The sequence below is a fragment of the Chenopodium quinoa genome, unplaced genomic scaffold (genome assembly GCF_001683475.1).
Source record: "Chenopodium quinoa cultivar QQ74 unplaced genomic scaffold, ASM168347v1, whole genome shotgun sequence".
NCBI lineage: Eukaryota > Viridiplantae > Streptophyta > Magnoliopsida > Caryophyllales > Amaranthaceae > Chenopodium > Chenopodium quinoa.
The window spans coordinates 2,360,346-2,383,451 of NW_018743021.1; the positions used below are offsets into that span (position 1 = coordinate 2,360,346).

General features: G+C 38.3%; 1 protein-coding gene across 2 annotated transcripts; it reads right to left on the reverse strand.

The window, feature by feature from the left end:
- Positions 1-1,217: 1,217 nt before the first annotated feature.
- On the reverse strand, positions 1,218-18,716 carry LOC110730268. Of its 2 annotated transcripts, XM_021910057.1 has the most exons (3): positions 16,898-18,716; positions 4,825-5,244; positions 1,218-1,894 (listed from the first exon to the last, which is right to left on the reverse strand). In XM_021910057.1, the coding sequence occupies exons 1-3, from the start codon at positions 18,008-18,010 to the stop codon at positions 1,337-1,339; spliced, it is 2,091 nt and encodes a 696-aa protein (XP_021765749.1). In that variant the 5' UTR covers positions 18,011-18,716; the 3' UTR covers positions 1,218-1,336. The 2 variants fall into 2 exon arrangements, with proteins under 2 accessions (XP_021765749.1, XP_021765748.1); XM_021910056.1 differs by lacking the exons at positions 1,218-1,894; positions 4,825-5,244 and adding an exon at positions 12,959-13,547 and having other exon boundaries at positions 16,478-18,716.
- Positions 18,717-23,106: the final 4,390 nt, after the last annotated feature.

The window sequence follows — 23,106 nt, forward strand, 5'->3', positions numbered from 1 at the left end:
ACTTAGCAAGAGTGATGATAAAGTTAATATGAGTATGTAAGATTATATATTTTAAGAATTCAAGACGGGTAATTTAATGCTTCTCACAATATTAATGGTTAAAATAAATTGACATAGGTAGTACGGAGTACTAGTTACTTAAACCCTATATAAGAGGCTCATGTTTCATCTACACTTTAAATTTAAAGAGTTTCTCATATGAGAGGATGTGGTAAAATATATATATTCCCTTCACGGCTTCACCTCATAATACAAAGTATGTTTTTTTTTTTGGAAAATTTGCCATTTGCAGCCATTTTTTTTAAAAATTGCAAACTGCAGCCCAAAATTTCTTATAAATTGTAAGTTACAGTCCGATTTAACTTTTTCATCGGTTTACGTGTCGAAAAATATTTGGTTAAGATTTTAAGGGTCATTTTAGGCCATGAAGTTCCAAATTGAGCTCGAAAATAGAAAAAAAAATTACGTAAGTGTCTCGTTTTGCGTAACAAAAAATATATCGATTTGTGGGCAACTATTTTTTGCTATGAACTTTTGGGCTGTAATTTGCATTTTTTTTTAAATGGCTGCAAAGCCTGCAATTTATAAATGTGTTTGGTGAATGGCTTTTTCAGCCAGCTGAAAAGCTGGCTTTTAAGCCAAAATGAAAAAGCTAATGGCTGCAATTTTTTCCTTTTGGGGTAAACCAAAATACAATGTCTGTTTCTATTTAAAGCTAAGGTTGTATTTATCATATTTTTTTTGGTACTTTTAACATCAATTTTCAACACTTTCATTCTTTCTCTTTGTTAGATTTTTCTTTTAATTACACAGATTAGGTTACATTTGTTTACAATCTTTACATGGATGACGAATATATAGAAACGTTAGGCATGTGAATAAGCATATTAAATAAATCTACTTAGACTGCACTATGAGCTTGTTAGGTAAATGACTTATCAAACATGTTTTAAAATTAATAAAAAGTCAAACAACCAACAAAAAAACTAATACAAACGGCCAATCAAACCAGTCTATCAAATCAACCAACAACCAACTATGAAACAAGGCATACATCGTTATTAAACCCAAAAAATCAACTGATTTTCAGGGGCTAATAAATTCAACTTAATCAACTATGATGTACTTGTACTTTTTAAGAATCTTTTGGAATTACTTCTACTCTAGGTAAATCACGCTCATATAGTCATTGTACTTGGACAGTTGGATGTTGGTAACTTATATGTAATGTGAGTTGTTAACTTGTTACTACACTTGTTAGATCAAAAAAGGAATAAAAAAGACTAGGGAAGACAGAGGGGAACCTAGAGGAGGCTCATGAGCTGCAGCAGAAAAGTCATGGGCCTTTAGTAAGTGCCAAGGAGTATGCAAGTTCATCCATATAAACCTTAGTGAAAGCCGAAGGGGAGAAGAACTGGTAAGCAACATCATCATCAGGCTGAAGTCTTCCAATTTGAGCAAGGCCATGAGCAAGCTTATTGGATTGGCGTTTGACATGAAGAATTGTGACACTCCACTCTCGTTGTAGTAATTTCACGATATCGTTGATGAAGTTGGACAGCTCGTGGTCAATGTAGTACAGCGGGTTCTCAAGCATATACTTTAAGGCTTGTGCATCCGTCTCGAGTTCAAGAAATCTTATTCCTCTAGCCCAAGATGTAGACAGGCCTTCCTTTATGGCAAATAATTCAGCAGAAGCAGGCCCTAAGGCAGAGATCTTAACAGAGAAACCAATTTGCCATTTGCCTTGTTGGCAGCGAATTAAACCACCTGCTCCAGCAGCACCCAAACTGATCCAAGAAGCATCCGTATTGAGTTTGTAGTATCCTCTTTGGGGAGGAGACCAAACTCTAGGAGAACTCTTTGAAGAGGAAGCAATCATGGGATTTGAAACCTGAGAGATGGAAAGAGTAATACGATAATCTGATTGAAACTTATTAAAAGAGGTTAGAGTGGAATCCATTACTTGTTCGAAAACCATTTTATTTCTTATAGACCAAAGATGCCAAAGAGTAATGCAAAACATGATTTTCCAAGATTTATCCATACCAAAATTAAAAGAAATCCATCCTTCAAAGTCAGTGTTAAAAAATTGGTCATAATTGAAATCAGTTTTTGCATAATTATCAAAAATAAGGGCCCAAAAAACCGATGAGTTGGGGCAATCTCTAAAGAGATGGATGAAGTCCTCGTTGGGAGAATTACATCTAGTACACTTTGGGTCAAAGTTGGGGATCTTAGAAGCTAGGATGGAACCTGTGGGGAGGATTTGCCTTATGATATTCCAAAGTAGCATTTTATACTTGAATGGTACTTTAATCTTCCACATGGAAGACCAAGAGAAAGAAGCAAGGAAAGAGTTAGGGAAGGAGGGAGGAGGTAAGGCAGAGAAGTAGGCAGATTTTATGGTAAAGGAGCCATTTTTGTGAAGGGACCATCTGAGTTTATCTTTAGGGGAGTGGAGAGTGGGGAGAGGGGTAGCTTTGATGATAGAGAGAATATCCTCAGGGAGAAGGTGGGCAATAGGAGAAAGGAACCATTTCTTATCCCGAATAATATTAGAAACTCTCCAGTGTCCTTTGTTATCGGGAATGCGAATATTATCATTAAGATAGAAGGGGGCATCACCTATCCATTTGTGGAACCAAAGAGAGGTATCATCACCATTTCCTATAGTGATAGTTAAACCTTTTTTTAAGATTTCTCTTCCTTGAAGAATGTCTTTCCAAATTGTGGAATTATTGGGTTTAGGAGTACAATCTAAAAAGTTAGTATATTTAAGGTATCTTTTTGTGAGAATTTTAACCCATAGTTTATCGGGTTGGGTGAGAATTTTCCATCCAAGTTTAGCCATAAAACAAATATTCCAAATTTTAAGGTTCCTAATTCCAAGACCCCCACCATTGATAGGGTCACACACAACTGACCAAGTAGTCCTAGGAATATACCTAGCTTTGTCCACTCGGTTCCAAAGAAACTTTTTAATGTTTTTTTGAAGTTGGTTAGTAAGGGCAATAGGTAAGACATTAGTTTGCATAACATACATGGGAAAAGAGTTGAGGACTGGTTTTATCAGGGTGGTGCGACCTGCCATATTTAGAAGCTTGCTTTGCCAACCCCTAATTCTAGAATTAGTTGTATCAAGAAGGTCATAATAATCACCAATCTTAAGTTTGTTAGGGCTAATCATTATACCAAGGTACTTACCAAAAGAGAAGGAACTTTTAATGTTGCAGTAATCAAAAATACCTTTTCTAATATTATAGTCCATTTTTTTTGGAAAAATAATGGAAGATTTATGAATATTAATGGATAAACCAGAAATTTTATTGAAATTATCAAGAACTTTCATCATAACAGAAATGTTGTCAAGATTAGCTTTGCCAAAAAGGAAAACATCATCGACATCGAAAAGGTGGGAAAGTTCTATATCCTTAGCTATTTTCATGGGTTTCCAATTTTTGCTATTAACCGAGTCTTGAATCATACAAGAGAGACGATCAAGACAAAGAACAAAGATATAGGGAGAGAGGGGGCAACCTTGTCTAATACCTCTGGAAGGTTTGAAGGCATTAGTAATTTGACCATTCCAAAGGACAGAGATGGAGGGGTGCAAATACAGCTTAAAATGAGAGTAATCAGATTTTTAGGGAGATTAATAGCCCTAAGAGTGTCTTCAATGAAGCTTCATTCAATGCTATCGAAAGCTTTGGCTAGGTCAATTTTAAGGGCCATGATGTTAGCTTTCTTAGAAAACTTATTAAAAAAGTGGGCTACTTCCTTAATAATGATTATATTTTCGTCGATGGACCTATTAGGGATAAAGCTAGATTGAAAGGGGCTAATGAGAGAGTTTGAAAAGGTTTCAACCGAGAGGCAATACATTTAGTAATGAGATTGTAAATAGTGTTACAAAGGCCCACAGGCCGGAAATCCGTCATATTAGAAGGATTATCCTTTTTAGGAATGAGACATAGGTAGGAGTCATTGATATTACTATTAATACAACCATTATTAAAACAAGTAGTGACAAAATCACAAATACTAGGTCCAATTTCCTCCCAATTTTTTTGGAAGAAAATGGCTTGGATGCCATCGGGACTAGGGGAGTTAATAGGGTTCATATCCATGAGATTTAAGTGGATTTCCTTAGGTAGGGGAGGAGAACCTAAATCTGCAGCCAAGGTATCTTCAATAACTTTAGAGTAGGCAAATTTAGCTAAAAGAGAATGATCAGGGGAGGGGATGGAGGAAGTAAAAATATTCTGAAAATAGCTACTGGCCATATTTTTAAAACATCTTGATCATAAATCCAATCCTCACTACTGTTAGTATGGTCTTGAAGACAAAGAATACGACCCCTAGATTTTTTTATTTTGGCAGAAATATGAAAAAATTTAGTGTTACAGTCCGCATGTTTCCGCCAATCTATACCGGCTTTTTTGGCCCAAGAAATGCGTTCAGAGTTATAAATCAAGTTTAACTGATGAATTAAATCTTTTTCAAGATGAAACAAAAAATATGAAAAGCGATTAGATAAGCTACGTTGAATACCATCAATCCTTTTGATTAGGTTTTGTTTTATTATAGTGATGTTACCAAAAACATTATAATTCCATATTTTAATAGAATTAAGAAAGCGCTTCTCCCTTTAATAAAATCATTATTATTATTGGACCAATTATTAGCAAAGTAGGGTTTAAAAGAATTGTGTTCCAACCATGCAATTTTGCAACGAAAAGGGTAGTTACCAGGCAAATTACGATTAAACAAAGTAACGAGAATTGGATTGTGATCAGAAAAAGTTCTAGGGAGATGAATTACCTGAGTGTTTGGAAAGTTATTGAGCCAACTCGGGTTTGCCATAGCTCGATCAAGCCTCTCCCTTATTATAGCAGCACCTTCACGAGCGTTGTGCCAAGTATACGGGTTACCATTGAAACCAAGGTCAACAAGGCACGCTGCATCTGCCAGCATGTTGAGGTCCTGACATTGGGACATTCTGAAATTTCGACCCCCCATTTTTTCAGTAGGGGAGGTGACTTCATTAAGGTCACCAAGTACCAACCAAGGAGTGTCATCTGGAGGTAGGTCATTTTTCAGATTGTTCCACTTTCTATGCCTCTCAGAAGGATTAGAGGGGGCATGGATACCAGTAAGTAATACTTCAGTATTATTGGGCTTAAATTTGAACAGGGCATGGAAGAAATTGATAGATTTAGGGTTATAGAGAATTAGCTCAACCCCAGCATTAAACATGAGCCAAATTAAGGGCATCGTTAGTAGTGAGCAAGTGCTCATGCATAGAAGTTACAATAGAATCAATAGTATCAATCATCATGCAATTATCAAGACTAGAGCTTGGATATTTCATGCTCTCATTCAAATCAAATTCTATCACCTCATCTCCTACCTTTAGTGAAATTTTAGCACTTTGAACATCTATTAAAGCACCCGAAGTAGCAAGAAAAGGTCTTCCTAGAATTATTGGAATGTTAACATCTTCATCCATCTCTAACACAACAAAATCCACCGGGATTACAAACTTCCCCACCCTTAGAGGAACATCCTCTACCTTACCCTTTGGGAATTTAATAGAGCGATCGGCCAATTGTAGGGTGATGTTGGTGGGTAGAAGTTCCCCTATCCCAAGTCTTTGGTATACCGAGTATGGCATTAGGCTAACACTAGCCCCTAGGTCACACAAAACATTATCAATTTGCATCTTGTATATTGCACATGGGATAGAAAAGTTACCGGGATCTTTTAACTTTGGTGGCATCTTATTCATGATAATAGCACTACAATTCTCGGTGAGATTCACCGTTTCCACCACATCACACTTTTTCCTTCCACTCAAAATATATTTTAAAAACCTAGCATAGTTAGGCATTTGCTTGATAGCATCGGTAAAAGGGATTGAAAGGTGAATTTGCTTCAGTGTTTCAAAGAATTTTCTGAATTGCACATCTAATTTGTGTCTCACAAATTTATGGGGATATGGAAGTCTTTGCAATTGTTTGGTTTCTTTTTCACTCTCTTTTTCTCTTCTCTCTTTCTCAAATTCTTTTTCTTTCTCACATTCTTTCTCCTTTTCATTCTCATGGTTTTGCTCTCTCTCTTGTTCAAAATCACTTTTAAAGGGAGGCTCACTCATGTTCACTTTCTCATTGTTTTCCTTAGGGACACTCTCTTCCAACACTTTCCCACTCCTAGTTGATATAGCATTCACCAGTTTCTTGGGGTCAAGTCCTTGGGGTGGAAGTTTAGAAGTGCTAGCTCCCTCTTTTAAAGCATTGGCCAATTGAGAAATTTGTGTTTCAAGCATTTTGTTATGGGTCATTACTTCACTAAATTTCTTTTCACTTGAGGCCATGAAAGAATTGAACATTTTAGTTTGATTTTCCATCATTTCCTCCAAGCTAGACCTACTATGTGGTGCTTGTGCATAGTGGTTGTCTTGGGAAGCCCTATTACCTCTAGCATTCGAATTGGACGTATTTTGATTAGAAGAAACTCTATTATTATTGTTGTTCCAATTATTCCGATTATTAGAGTTTCCCCCTTGGTGAAATTGCCCTTGATTCCCATAGTTTCCTTGATTATTATGATTATGGTTACCATAACCACCTTGTTGGTTGTAGTTACCTTGGGGATTTTGGTCCCTTTGGTTCCTACTTCCCCATTGATTTTGATTATGGTAATCGTAATCATTTCCTCTTTGGTTATAGGAATTCTCCCCTTGTTCTCTTCTATTTGGTGGTAAGTATCTTTGATTGTCATTCCTATGTCTATTATCATAAGACAAGGCATTGACTTGTTCATTTTCATTTTCATTACCATCTTCGTATTGGGGTTGGGGTTGGAAATCATAATTACAAGAAGAGGTATCATGGTCATAAGACCCACAATTTTCACAAAACAAACATCCATGAGGCATGTTATTAGAAGTAGAGGGAGAAGAGTTAGAATTCATACCTCTCCCCTTAGATTGGGAGGGATGCTCTTGTGTTGAACTAGAGGTCTCTAGTTTTGCCTTAATGGACGTCATCTCCTTTCCAAGGTTGGCGATTTGGGAGGTCAAATTGTTGATGGCATTAAGGTGATCAACGGAGTAAACCGCATTTCCTCCCTTGTTTAGAGAATCTCTCTCTCCTTCTTGCCAATCCATGTGGTGCCTCACCACATCCTCAATTATCTCTATGACTTGCTCCTCCGTCTTGTTCATAATCGGGCCACCCGCTCCTGCATCCAAGCTAGTCTTTCCTTGTGGGCTCAAGCCCCCATAGAAAATTTGAAGCACTTGATATGACGCAATTCCATGATGAGGGCACTCCCTTTGATATTCCTTGTATCGTTCCCATGCTTCATAAATGGTTTCACTAGATTTTTGACGGAAACCTTGGATCAAAGCTCTTGCCTCGGCCGTCTTCTTTTGGGAATAGAATCTTCCTAAGAAAGCCGTGGTGACCTCGTCCCAAGTTCTCAAGGAGTTAGGCCTCACCTTCTTCTCAAGCCATTCAAGAGCTCTTCCTATCAAAGAAAAAGGAAACAACTTTAGTCTCACAAACTCTTGAGTTACCCCATTTACCTTGATCGTGTTACAATATTTTTCGAACTCGTTCAAGTGTGCAAGAGGGCTCTCATGTTTTGCTCCACTATATTGCCTCCTTTCAATCAAATTAATCATTGCGGGCCGAATCTCGAAGTCATTGGCTTGAGTAACGGGTGGAGCAATGCCGCTTGAAGCTCTATAAGCTCCCGGAGTTCCCAACTCCTTTAAAGGTCTTTGAGGTGGTGGTTCCGCGTCACCCATTTGATCTCGATCCTCCTCAAAATTGGTCTCTCTAGCTGGGGGAGTAGTAAACGGCCTAGAACCGGCTCTTTTTCTCCTTCTATAAGTTTGCTCAATCTCGGGATCGTAAGGTACCAAGATCCTATTATGAGTTCTGCGCATACACTCTCAACAAACGCAATTAGTACCAAGGCTACAAGTGTAGCCAAAAAGAGACAATCTTTTTGAATTTTTTTTTTATGGTGAACTAGACTCAAGTAATCAATTAGCTATCAACAACACCGTTCCCCGGCAACGGCGCCATTTTGATGGGAGTTAGAACGGTCGTACATTCCACACTCAATCAAACACATTTATTGACAAACACCTTACAAACCAAGCATAATGACAAGTAAGAGTTCGGTCCACAAGGAACAGGATATGATTGCCAAAGATCTTTACACTTAAGCTAACTCGAAGTCAATTGGTGAATTGGGGTTCGTCAAGAAGACAAACAAACTATGGTTCTAAATCAATGAATTAAAGATACTAGGGAATGAGATCCACTCAACCAAGGCAAATAGGCAAACGGGGAGTAAAATAGACAAGATATAGCAAGGACTATATGTAAAATCAACCTCATGCAATTAGAAAACAACTCACACTACTAAACTTAGATTCCTCATTAGTTTAGCAATAGATGATACATAATCAAATTACAATAAGTAATGACGTACTCAATTTACACTTCCATGTCAAATTAGGCATATCATACTATCAAGCTCCTTAGTCAAGGGTAGCTAAACCTATCATGAGGAACTAACAAGCAATCTCATATAATCAATTTAATTGCAATACAAACATCAATGCTTCTCCCACATTTGCATAGTTAACCCAAAAGGTCGAGCTTCACCCAACCCCTAGCAAGAAAACTACTCACAACTCATGTTTATCAACATGCAATCAAGAATTAGGGTTCTAAATACTTCAATAATTGGGGAAAAGTGGTTAACAATTGAAATAACTATCATCCAATAACAAATTACCAAGAACTAAGAAGATTTAAATAACATGCAAATACCAAATAAAATCTGAAATTAAAAGGAAGAAGGTTGGAGAAATTACTAATTGAAGCTTCAAATGTTGAATACAAATTGCCAAACTTTGAGAATAATTCTTGAATTTCACTAATACAATGATTTGATTTGATGAAAACTAAGCTAAATTAATCCTAAGGAATGTTTCAAACTAAGAGAGGTTTCTGAAAACTAGGCTACTGTCCTCCTTCTCCTTCTCTTTTAAACGATCTCAAAAGGACCTTAAATAGTCCGTACAAAATTGGCTGAGATCGGGAAAAGGTCCGACCGAACTCTGGGTAGGTTCGGTCGGACTCAGGGTAGGTTCGGTCGAACCCTGTGTAGGTTCGGTCGAACCTCCCTGATCCTTGTTTGGTCGAAATTTTGAGGTTCGACCTCTCCTGCAAAATTGCTGAAAACTGGTTTGACACTGCCTTCACTGCACCCTGGAGGTTCGGTCAAACTTTTCAAAAGTTTGACCACACCAAGGTTCGACCGGACCTTTCAGAGGTTCGGCCACACCTCCTCTTGCACTTCCTTTTCTTGCTTCCTCTCCTTCCCTTTTGCTCCTCTTGCCTTTGTCCATGGCTTCCATACTTGGCCAAGGGGCCTCCCACCGTGCATAGGACCGTCACGGAACCTGCAGAAGATACCAAAGTTCACGAGAGCATGGGGATGATAAAATAATGCATAAAGATTATCAAAATAAGCATTACTTTTCATCAACACAAAAAGAAGCCATAAGAGGATAATGAGGTGGAAAAACCTAAGAAAAATAAGAGGAAAAAGACCTAAATACTACCCCTAAGAGTGACATAAATGTCACTCATCAAGCATCAACATTAATCTTTATCCCATCTGCAGGAGCCTGCCAACTACTCGGAGAGCTCTGAATGCTAGCACGAGCACACCCCACTGCCTCGTTGTATTTTTTATAATCACCAACTAGCTTCAAGTATCCCACAGCACCACTCATCACACACTTCCATGGATTGTTAAACACAACCGAGTTACGATATGACCAAGCAGCCCACGCAAGGGCACAAACTGACAGTAGCTCCTCCTTGTTCAGTTTAGAGTTCATCCAAAGAAAAAGCTCCTTAAACGAAGTCTTCGGTGCATCAAGCAAGATGTTATAATGAGGAGATGGTTCCCAAATCAGTCTGACATTTGGGCAATCGAAAATAGCATGACAAATTGTTTCTGGTGCTGCATTGCATAGCTCACAAACTCCATTATCTCTCACATGTCTTTCCCTGAGCCTCTCCAAGGTTGCAAGGGAACCAGAGCAAGCACGCCACAAGAATTGGCAGAGCTTAGGAGGTCCTTTAACACTCCACACCAACTTCCAGACAGCCTCATGATCAGCCCCGAACTGCAGCTCCCATCCTCTTACATGCCCCAACCTTCCCAACCAATACCCCGATTTGGTAGTGTAAACACCATTCTCAGTCGGCCACCAAAATCTGGTGTCCTCAGGCAGCCTGTTACTAAGAGGGATGCTACGGATATTATTTTTTATTTCTTCAAGTTTTTTTGTTCACAATTAAATGCCTTATATTCATTTATATTCATAATAATATTTTATATGTTCATAATGTATATATTCATAGTAAATATTTGTTGTTCATAAATATTCTCATTAAGTCTGTTTATGCATATGTTCTCTTTTTTAAATGCATATGTTCATATTTTTTTACGCATATGTTCACCTTTTAAATGGTTATATTCACTTTAAGAAAAACCAATGCTTACGTTTATATTTTGAATTGTAATGTTACTTTCTGAAATGCATATGTTCATATGTTTTATGCCTATGTTCACCTTCTGAAAAGCTAATGTTCACATCTAAGGGAACCTATGCATATGTTCATATTTTGCATGATTATGTTCATTGATAAAAAAAAAATGCTAGAAAATCGGATGAAATTCATACGCAAATGAAATTGATCAAAGCTAAAAGAAATTCAATTCATATGAATTCAAAAAATCAGATAAACAACCAGTTCCATATTGTAAGGAACAAATTCAATCGTTAAATTGAAAAAACGAGAAAGATAGAAAAAAAATAGAGGAAAAAGGAATTAAAGAAGGAAGGAGAAAAAACCGAGTATAATTTGTGAATTCAAAGATTCATATAAACTTTAATCAATCGAAATTAAAGCACAAAAAATTCATACTTAATAACTACTTTCATGTTATAAGAAACAAATTTAATCAAAAAAGTGTAAAAAAAGGGGGTAAAATTAAAAAACAGAGGAGAGAGAAAATAAAAAATGAAGGAGAGAAATAGAGGAGAAGAAAGCTAATATTCATATTTGTGCTATTGTTACACCTATTTCTAGGTGCATGAGTGTGCACCTAAGAATATACGTATTAGGTCACTCTCCCATTAAGCCATTACCCTACTTAAATATGGAGCGCTAGCTTAGGCCCCGTTCTTTATCGGTAAATTGAGCTAAAGTGAACTGAAACGTTCTGCATTGAACCCTTAATGACTCGTTTGAATGATGCTAGCATGTTGCATCTCATCTTGTATGTCGATTAACCAATTGGGCAATAAATATATACTACCTATATTCTTTTATGTTTTCTCACTATTCATTGAGTGAAACTACAAAAAAAAATGTTCGCCTGTTGCTAATCATGTAATAAAAAATTAAATGTGTGATCTTATTAGAATTGTTTCATTTATAGTTGGTTAAACATATGCATTGGGAACCGCACAAAATGTAATTTTATGTCATTATACTCACTAGGCTTGTAAGTCTTAAACTCTTAACTTCAATTAGTATTGTGAATAAACTTAGCAAGAGTGATGATAAAGTTAATATGAGTATGTAAGATTATATATTTTAAGAATTCAAGACGGGTAATTTAATGCTTCTCACAATATTAATGGTTAAAATAAATTGACATAGGTAGTACGGAGTACTAGTTACTTAAACCCTATATAAGAGGCTCATGTTTCATCTACACTTTAAATTTAAAGAGTTTCTCATATGAGAGGATGTGGTAAAATATATATATTCCCTTCACGGCTTCACCTCATAATACAAAGTATGTTTTTTTTTTGGAAAATTTGCCATTTGCAGCCATTTTTTTTAAAAATTGCAAACTGCAGCCCAAAATTTCTTATAAATTGTAAGTTACAGTCCGATTTAACTTTTTCATCGGTTTACGTGTCGAAAAATATTTGGTTAAGATTTTAAGGGTCATTTTAGGCCATGAAGTTCCAAATTGAGCTCGAAAATAGAAAAAAAAATTACGTAAGTGTCTCGTTTTGCGTAACAAAAAATATATCGATTTGTGGGCAACTATTTTTTGCTATGAACTTTTGGGCTGTAATTTGCATTTTTTTTTAAATGGCTGCAAAGCCTGCAATTTATAAATGTGTTTGGTGAATGGCTTTTTCAGCCAGCTGAAAAGCTGGCTTTTAAGCCAAAATGAAAAAGCTAATGGCTGCAATTTTTTCCTTTTGGGGTAAACCAAAATACAATGTCTGTTTCTATTTAAAGCTAAGGTTGTATTTATCATATTTTTTTTGGTACTTTTAACATCAATTTTCAACACTTTCATTCTTTCTCTTTGTTAGATTTTTCTTTTAATTACACAGATTAGGTTACATTTGTTTACAATCTTTACATGGATGACGAATATATAGAAACGTTAGGCATGTGAATAAGCATATTAAATAAATCTACTTAGACTGCACTATGAGCTTGTTAGGTAAATGACTTATCAAACATGTTTTAAAATTAATAAAAAGTCAAACAACCAACAAAAAAACTAATACAAACGACCAATCAAACCAGTCTATCAAATCAACCAACAACCAACTATGAAACAAGGCATACATCGTTATTAAACCCAAAAAATCAACTGATTTTCAGGGGCTAATAAATTCAACTTAATCAACTATGATGTACTTGTACTTTTTAAGAATCTTTTGGAATTACTTCTACTCTAGGTAAATCACGCTCATATAGTCATTGTACTTGGACAGTTGGATGTTGGTAACTTATATGTAATGTGAGTTGTTAACTTGTTACTACACTTTTTAGATCAAAAAAGGAATAAAAAAGACTAGGGAAGACAGAGGGGAACCTAGAGGAGGCTCATGAGCTGCAGCAGAAAAGTCATGGGCCTTTAGTAAGTGCCAAGGAGTATGCAAGTTCATCCATATAAACCTTAGTGAAAGCCGAAGGGGAGAAGAACTGGTAAGCAACATCATCATCAGGCTGAAGTCTTCCAATTTGAGCAAGGCCATGAGCAAGCTTATTGGATTGGCGTTTGACATGAAGAATTGTGACACTCCACTCTCGTTGTAGTAATTTCACGATATCGTTGATGAAGTTGGACAGCTCGTGGTCAATGTAGTACAGCGGGTTCTCAAGCATATACTTTAAGGCTTGTGCATCCGTCTCGAGTTCAAGAAATCTTATTCCTCTAGCCCAAGATGTAGACAGGCCTTCCTTTATGGCAAATAATTCAGCAGAAGCAGGCCCTAAGGCAGAGATCTTAACAGAGAAACCAATTTGCCATTTGCCTTGTTGGCAGCGAATTAAACCACCTGCTCCAGCAGCACCCAAACTGATCCAAGAAGCATCCGTATTGAGTTTGTAGTATCCTCTTTGGGGAGGAGACCAAACTCTAGGAGAACTCTTTGAAGAGGAAGCAATCATGGGATTTGAAACCTGAGAGATGGAAAGAGTAATACGATAATCTGATTGAAACTTATTAAAAGAGGTTAGAGTGGAATCCATTACTTGTTCGAAAACCATTTTATTTCTTATAGACCAAAGATGCCAAAGAGTAATGCAAAACATGATTTTCCAAGATTTATCCATACCAAAATTAAAAGAAATCCATCCTTCAAAGTCAGTGTTAAAAAATTGGTCATAATTGAAATCAGTTTTTGCATAATTATCAAAAATAAGGGCCCAAAAAACCGATGAGTTGGGGCAATCTCTAAAGAGATGGATGAAGTCCTCGTTGGGAGAATTACATCTAGTACACTTTGGGTCAAAGTTGGGGATCTTAGAAGCTAGGATGGAACCTGTGGGGAGGATTTGCCTTATGATATTCCAAAGTAGCATTTTATACTTGAATGGTACTTTAATCTTCCACATGGAAGACCAAGAGAAAGAAGCAAGGAAAGAGTTAGGGAAGGAGGGAGGAGGTAAGGCAGAGAAGTAGGCAGATTTTATGGTAAAGGAGCCATTTTTGTGAAGGGACCATCTGAGTTTATATTTAGGGGAGTGGAGAGTGGGGAGAGGGGTAGCTTTGATGATAGAGAGAATATCCTCAGGGAGAAGGTGGGCAATAGGAGAAAGGAACCATTTCTTATCCCGAATAATATTAGAAACTCTCCAGTGTCCTTTGTTATCGGGAATGCGAATATTATCATTAAGATAGAAGGGGGCATCACCTATCCATTTGTGGAACCAAAGAGAGGTATCATCACCATTTCCTATAGTGATAGTTAAACCTTTTTTTAAGATTTCTCTTCCTTGAAGAATGTCTTTCCAAATTGTGGAATTATTGGGTTTAGGAGTACAATCTAAAAAGTTAGTATATTTAAGGTATCTTTTTGTGAGAATTTTAACCCATAGTTTATCGGGTTGGGTGAGAATTTTCCATCCAAGTTTAGCCATAAAACAAATATTCCAAATTTTAAGGTTCCTAATTCCAAGACCCCCACCATTGATAGGGTCACACACAACTGACCAAGTAGTCCTAGGAATATACCTAGCTTTGTCCACTCGGTTCCAAAGAAACTTTTTAATGTTTTTTTGAAGTTGGTTAGTAAGGGCAATAGGTAAGACATTAGTTTGCATAGCATACATGGGAAAAGAGTTGAGGACTGGTTTTATCAGGGTGGTGCGACCTGCCATATTTAGAAGCTTGCTTTGCCAACCCCTAATTCTAGAATTAGTTGTATCAAGAAGGTCATAATAATCACCAATCTTAAGTTTGTTAGGGCTAATCATTATACCAAGGTACTTACCAAAAGAGAAGGAACTTTTAATGTTGCAGTAATCAAAAATACCTTTTCTAATATTATAGTCCATTTTTTTTGGAAAAATAATGGAAGATTTATGAATATTAATGGATAAACCAGAAATTTTATTGAAATTATCAAGAACTTTCATCATAACAGAAATGTTGTCAAGATTAGCTTTGCCAAAAAGGAAAACATCATCGACATCGAAAAGGTGGGAAAGTTCTATATCCTTAGCTATTTTCATGGGTTTCCAATTTTTGCTATTAACCGAGTCTTGAATCATACAAGAGAGACGATCAAGACAAAGAACAAAGATATAGGGAGAGAGGGGGCAACCTTGTCTAATACCTCTGGAAGGTTTGAAGGCATTAGTAATTTGACCATTCCAAAGGACAGAGATGGAGGGGTGCAAATACAGCTTAAAATGAGAGTAATCAGATTTTTAGGGAGATTAATAGCCCTAAGAGTGTCTTCAATGAAGCTTCATTCAATGCTATCGAAAGCTTTGGCTAGGTCAATTTTAAGGGCCATGATGTTAGCTTTCTTAGAAAACTTATTAAAAAAGTGGGCTACTTCCTTAATAATGATTATATTTTCGTCGATGGACCTATTAGGGATAAAGCTAGATTGAAAGGGGCTAATGAGAGAGTTTGAAAAGGTTTCAACCGAGAGGCAATACATTTAGTAATGAGATTGTAAATAGTGTTACAAAGGCCCACAGGCCGGAAATCCGTCATATTAGAAGGATTATCCTTTTTAGGAATGAGACATAGGTAGGAGTCATTGATATTACTATTAATACAACCATTATTAAAACAAGTAGTGACAAAATCACAAATACTAGGTCCAATTTCCTCCCAATTTTTTTGGAAGAAAATGGCTTGGATGCCATCGGGACTAGGGGAGTTAATAGGGTTCATATCCATGAGATTTAAGTGGATTTCCTTAGGTAGGGGAGGAGAACCTAAATCTGCAGCCAAGGTATCTTCAATAACTTTAGAGTAGGCAAATTTAGCTAAAAGAGAATGATCAGGGGAGGGGATGGAGGAAGTAAAAATATTCTGAAAATAGCTACTGGCCATATTTTTAAAACATCTTGATCATAAATCCAATCCTCACTACTGTTAGTATGGTCTTGAAGACAAAGAATACGACCCCTAGATTTTTTTATTTTGGCAGAAATATGAAAAAATTTAGTGTTACAGTCCGCATGTTTCCGCCAATCTATACCGGCTTTTTTGGCCCAAGAAATGCGTTCAGAGTTATAAATCAAGTTTAACTGATGAATTAAATCTTTTTCAAGATGAAACAAAAAATATGAAAAACGATTAGATAAGCTACGTTGAATACCATCAATCCTTTTGATTAGGTTTTGTTTTATTATAGTGATGTTACCAAAAACATTATAATTCCATATTTTAATAGAATTAAGAAAGCGCTTCTCCCTTTAATAAAATCATTATTATTATTGGACCAATTATTAGCAAAGTAGGGTTTAAAAGAATTGTGTTCCAACCATGCAATTTTGCAACGAAAAGGGTAGTTACCAGGCAAATTACGATTAAACAAAGTAACGAGAATTGGATTGTGATCAGAAAAAGTTCTAGGGAGATGAATTACCTGAGTGTTTGGAAAGTTATTGAGCCAACTCGGGTTTGCCATAGCTCGATCAAGCCTCTCCCTTATTATAGCAGCACCTTCACGAGCGTTGTGCCAAGTATACGGGTTACCATTGAAACCAAGGTCAACAAGGCACGCTGCATCTGCCAGCATGTTGAGGTCCTGACATTGGGACATTCTGAAATTTCGACCCCCCATTTTTTCAGTAGGGGAGGTGACTTCATTAAGGTCACCAAGTACCAACCAAGGAGTGTCATCTGGAGGTAGGTCATTTTTCAGATTGTTCCACATTCTATGCCTCTCAGAAGGATTAGAGGGGGCATGGATACCAGTAAGTAATACTTCAGTATTATGGGGCTTAAATTTGAACAGGGCATGGAAGAAATTGATAGATTTAGGGTTATAGAGAATTAGCTCAACCCCAGCATTAAACATGAGCCAGATTCCTCCCCTACTACCATTGGGTTCGATGAAACGAAGGCCATCAAAACCAAGCATTCTACTGACCTCAAGGGCACGAACCCCATTACTCTTAGCTTCTAAGATTATAAAGATTGAAGGTTTATGGGTAGCTATGATATCCCAAGCGTGGGGAATAAAATCATTCCTAGTAGCACCTCGAACATTCCATAAAACGACTTTCATATTTAAGTTTGGAAAAGAGGGTGGTGAAAGATATTCTTCTTTGAGTTCAGTGGGTGGAATTGGTGGAAGTGCCATCTTCCGGTCTTCCCATTGCTGAGCTTGTGGTGTCGGGAAAATGTCGATCATTGAGAGAGGGGATAGAGTGGATTGAATTTCCCGAGTCGTTAGAGATGTTTCCAAGAAGTTGACGTCGACCCGGAGGCCCACCACTTCCCCTTGGGTCTGAGCTAATATCATAAGGTTTCCCGGAAGCTCTACGTCTTTCTCTATGGGATCGAAAGCTAGAGGCAGAGTGGCTAGGTTTCTCAAGTGAGGTGGAGGAATAAGGGGATTGAGGTGGAGGAGATGAGCCCGGTCTTGACTCCATCTCAGTTTCGGTGGAAGCGGAGGGGGTGAGGTCTGGTGGTTGGGGAGGCGGTTGTTGAGTTGTAGCAAGGTGTTGTGCATTAGAGATATTTTCTCCTGGGTTGGAGGAGTTTCTATCGATGCCCATAGAAGAGGAGTGGACGACCGGTAGCTGCTCTGACTCGTTGTTGATCGGATTATTTCTTGGATTTCTTGAATGGTCTTTGGCTGGGTGAAGATGGTTGTCTTCGGTAGGTTGGTGGAGCTGAGTGGTCGGAATTGGGGTTGGATTGTTCGGGTGTTGGAGGTGAGACGATGGAGGAAGGGTGGAGGTGGGATTTGGATCCCCTGTAACGGCGGAGCTAGGGAAAGCTCTGTCGACGGAGAGCAGCGGCTGGGCGGTGGGGGAGGGGGTGAGGGAGGGAGCAACACCAGGGGGTTTGTCGAGGATGGAGGGTTGTTCCGGCGCTGACGGCGAGGTGGTCGAGCTTGAATTCGCTTCGACCGCCGGGGAGTGAGGGAGTTTCTTTGATTTCGTTCCATTTTTTTGTTTCAAGGTAATATTGTTTGTGTTTGGGTTAATTAATTGGGGGTTTATATCAATGTCGGAGTTAATTTCAGTTGAGGGGTTTAAATTGGGAAGATGGAGAGACTGTGAGTGGGTTTCCATGGCGTTGGTTGGTTCCTCAATATCCATTGCCAAGTGTCCAAAGGAAACTGAAGAATTAGCTGCAGTAAAGGAAGATAACACGCAAGACTCTTTAGCTTCCTGCAGAATAGAATTCTCTTTACAGAGAATTTCGGCTTGAATGTTTTTTGCTGGGGATAAGATTTCTTCAGTAGCTCCATTATTGGCTAAAACAAGAAAGGGGTTGTCTTGGGAAGGAGCAAGAGTGATAGACTTTTGGTTAAAGGTGTTTTTAGAGAGTAAATTATTCTTATTGTTAATTGGTTTTGGAAGCTGGTGAGTTGGAGTTTTGTTAATTGGTTTTTTGTGGGAAAGTCTTCTGTTGGATACTATCATCCAAGGACCATAAAGTTCAGAAGGTTGTGGAGTTGGGTTATTAGAGATAGTGGCCACCTGGGCCATGTGGGATGGGCATGCTTGTTGTAATGGATTGACAAGTGGAAATCCGCTATCTAAGCATGGTTGGTTTTTATCCAGAGTGGAAATAGTGTTGGGCTCATGAATCACGTGGGAAATGGGTTGCTTGCCTTTGTCAACCAATTTGGAATTTTCTTTGCATTTTTCTTTTTGGTGGCCTACAATCCCACAAACAAAGCAAAGATCATGAATATTTTCATACTCAATTTTTTGCCAACCATTACTAACCCAAACAGAGGTAATTAAGGGACTAGTAAGATCAATATCGATACACACCCTAGCATATCGGGCCCTTGTGAGGCGATCAGTTGCATAATCGACCCTAATTGGCTTACCAGCCAATTTAGCGATTTCGAATAGGGCTAATTTATCATAATATTCCACCGGTAATTCTGGAAAGCGAATCCAGACAGTCATTCGATTGAACGGGTTTGTTGAGGGTTGGAAGTTAGGTTTCCACTTGGTTATCATCAGATAATGATCTAGAATAAACCAAGGTCCTCCAAGAAGAGCTCGTTCATAATCATCAATGATAGAAAATCGGAAAAGATAAACATCTTTACCAAGATCTATGACTTCAAGAGTACCTTTAGGTTTCCACATAGCTCTAACACGTTGGGTGATAAAAGATGGTCGAACAGAGATGCCTAAACATTTCCCCATCAATGTTAATTTCCAAAGGTGGCGAAACTTTTCTAGAGTTTCTTTAGCAATGAGACAGTATTGGTTGAGTCAGGAGGGGTTGTGGCATCTTCATCTTCCCATTGGAGTGATGAAACAACTATTTCTCTAGCCTCTTTAAACCATTGGGATGATCCTTGAACAACTTCCCTAAAGGAAAGGGATGCCTTGTGGGAAGGAGAGTAATGGGAAGGAGTGACATTGTGAGGATTGTCCACGATGGGTTTACTAACAACTTTCGAAAAAGGAGTTTTTAAAGCATGATCATCATTATGATCCAACAAAGGGGCTTCTTCCATGGTAGTATCCATAGAGGAGGGACTAGCCATGGTAGAAAGGAAAGGAAGCAAGGAGGGAGAGGTGGATTGAACGTAGAAAACTGGAGCGAGCTTCAATACCTGCAAAAGAGAGAAAGAAAAACTAAAAACAATTTGAGGAGACAGAGTTTAATCTCAAGACCAAGAGACTCTCAGAGCCCCCTCGCCCAAGCGAGAAGGTAAATCTCTGATGATCAACCTAGCAGAGAGAAAAAAACTAGAGAGAGAAAGTTGGTCATCGATCCAACTTTTTGTCAGCTGTTAGACCTTGTTTTTCCTGCTGGTTTTTCGGCTTCGAAGCTTTTGCTGGGAGGTGGGTTGCTAATTTTTCAGATGCTATCTGCCTTCCCCTTTTGTTGGTTAGCTTTGGTTTTCTCAAGGATGCTAATTATCATCCTAACTTAATATAAAGTCGTCTTTTTTCGTTAAAAAAAAGTTAGATCAAAGAAGGCATTATTATTTGGCGTTTATGCAACAAATAAAAAATACGAAGAGTAAACCAAACAAATGAACTACTCGTAAAGTTGTAAAAAGAGTGTCATGTACAATTACGTCCTTCCCATCCTCATCCAAACTTATATAGGTAATGTTAACGGATCAAATTTCCTAAAAAAAAAAATAATTAGGCTTCTTCTTAAGTTCTTACTTAAGGAGTACTTATTAGAACTTTAGTACTACTTAGTTATGTACTATGTTCTTAAGGAGTAAGTTATTACTATTATTAGTAGTTATTAGTTTATTACTACTTAGGGGTCGTTTGGTTCGCACGAGAGAATCGGGATGGAATGATCAAAGGGAAAGACAAGGAATGGAATGAAAATCCCCCAATTTTAGAATGTTGTTTGTTTTGAATAACAAAGGAATGGAATGAGTGGAAGGCCACCAGTCCAACCACCACACCACCACCACTTGCCTTCACTTTCAACCATTTTTAGCCACCACCCAGCCACTCCACCCATTCGCCGCACCTCCTCCACAACTCCCCCCCTTCGCAGCGCCACCACCACCCCTCGCCGCACTTCCTCAACCTCTTCTCCCACAAAAAAACCACCCTAGCCCGAAAAACCCTAACCCCCGATCTCCCTTGACCCCGAAATCCGCCGCCTAGCCCTCCCACCACGGCTAGGGTTTTGAGGGTGGTGGGAGGGCTGGGCGGCGGATTTCGGGGTCAAGGGAGATCGGGGTTAGGGTTTTTCGGGGCTTGGGGAGGTTTTTTCGGGGGAGGGGAAGGCGGCGAGGCTCGGGGGAAGGTTGGCGGTGGTCGGAGGATGGGCGACGGTGGTATGGGCTAGTTTTCCAGTGGTGGTGTGAAGGTGGTGATATGAAGGTGGGTAGGGAATGGAATGGAAATACCTAGGGGGGTGGGGAATGAAGTTAGAGGGATTTGGGGGAATGAATGGGGTAAAAGGAATGGGAAAAATGGGATAACAAACAAACAAAGGGAATGGGGGCAGTTGATTCCAATTCCCTTTGATGATTAACCCCAACTAAACGGCCCATTAGTTTTGTTAAATTCAAATTAAATCGTATCTTTTGAATTTTGTTTAATTGTTGTCAAATATCTTTATTAATTATTTTGTAACTTTATGAATTTTATATATGTGAAAAAAACATACATTCAAACAAAGTTATTGAGATCCTATCTTATCATGGTGTTTTTTTTAAAACAATAAAAAAAAAAAAAAAGCAAAAGCGGGGAAAAACCCCAATTAACAAATTAAGCAAAAATTGAACAACCAAGCGTGGTGTGGATTACCTATTCGATCATTTATCCAATTGGAGATACATTAAAATAAACATTCAATCTGCGCCTTTTTTTCTCTTCTTTCTCCTTTCTCCTCTCTCTTCTAGGGTTTTAATTTTCTTGGCCGTTTAGGCCGGAAATAGTCTAATTTCTTCGGAAATTAGACCATTTCCGACGATTTTTCTTTAATTCAATTTAATTTTTTTGTTTTATTTTACGTTTTGGTTTATTTGTTTTGTTTTGTTCTCTTCATCTGTGAGAGTCTGTCCCAATTTTTTTGGGGTTTTCCCCAATTTTATGAGATTTTGATTCTCATCTATGGATGAGAATTTTATTTTTAGGGTTCTTATAATAACTGGGAAGGTGATTTGGATTCCTATGGGTCTGGGATTTGTCATCAACTGGTCGATCAAAACATCAACGCAGATTGCGAAGGTCTCAACTTGGAAAGATGCAAAGACATCGAAAATTATTGCTTACATTAAGCTTGAAGCGGTGGAGTATGAGCTATGCCAAATATGCAAGTTAGTTATGATTTTGATTGTAAAAGTTATGATATTTTCTCTAAATATGTGGTTTACGGATCCTTATTATTGTAGATGCCGTATGGCTTTTATTTAATGATATTATTCTTCCCGTTAAAAAAATAATAAAAAAAATAAACAAAATTCTCTTTAAAAACGACAATCCCAAATTAGCCAAACAATCGACTACCTTATTAGTTATTACCCTCCCTAAAACAATGAACAAAACTAAAATTACAACCAAAACACCACCAATAACTATTATTCCGTAAGAAGTATGAAATCATTCTCAACCATGGCCTGATCCTGAAGGTCTTGATTTCACAGCGCTTCAAGGCAAGCCTTATCCATTTGCAACTCTAGCTTTGTGACTCCCAAGGCCATTGCTATCTACAATGTTGGAAAAATAACTGTCGAAATCAATAATAAACAAAAGGATTAGAACTTTCCTGGATTGAAGATCCCAAACTCACAGTCGCGCCGTGGAACAGAATCCACTGCCTTAGAAGAGAAATACGCCACCATCGGTACAAGTTTCCTAGTGACGCACGCCCCCCAAGTTTAACGCAACTCTCTCCGTAATCCGTGCACCCGAACTCGAAGAGTGGAATTGCTCAAGAACTGTTCAGATCTCAAAAGGTAGGTTTGTGTTTTTCGGCTAGAAAAGTGAACAATCTCATGAAAAGGTAAGACTCATATTTATATGAGTCCCGAAAAAGGAGACACGCAAAGCAAACCGACCTAGGAAAAAAGGCGGGCCCGATCGGGCGAGCTGCCGCCCGATCGGGCGCGAGATCGAGCTTCTCTAGACGTAGTGTCGTGCCCGGTCGGGCGGACACCGCCCGGTCGGGCGATCTAAAATCCCCATCCCGGGCGAGCCATCGGGCGAAGCCGCCCGATCGGGCTCGTCAAAAACTCGAGTCCGCCGCCCGGTCGGGCGCGAGAGTTCTCGTAAAAAAACTCTTGTCCGTCGCCACGTCGGGCGAAGCCCGCCCGATCGGGCGCGAGAGTTCCCTATTTTTCCTTGACCACCTCTGGCCCGTTTGCATTACCTATTTCCAACAATCCCCCACTAATGCGAGCGGATCTTCAACATGAAATCTGAACAGTAAATGAAAGTCTTAGTACTTAAATGCTAGTATCCAAAGGTTTGAACTAACACATTAGTACACAAGGTTTTCAACACTTCCCTAGTGAGTATCCTAAGATTTGAACTCCTAGGAGCGAGGAAGGGACCTTGAATGCACATACCTTGACTTTAGAGCTTA

Bases quoted from the DNA above. Each gene is read 5' to 3' on its own strand.
- LOC110730268 (XM_021910057.1), bottom strand. From the start codon at position 18,010: ATGGAACGAAATCAAAGAAACTCCCTCACTCCCCGGCGGTCGAAGCGA. The intron at 5,245-16,897 runs GTTGAGCTAATT...TTTAATGCTGGG, and splicing joins GGCTCATGTTTAATGCTGGG to GTTGAGCTAATTCTCTATAA. The intron at 1,895-4,824 runs GTAATTCATCTC...TCCATCTCTCAG, and splicing joins ATAACTTTCCAAACACTCAG to GTTTCAAATCCCATGATTGC.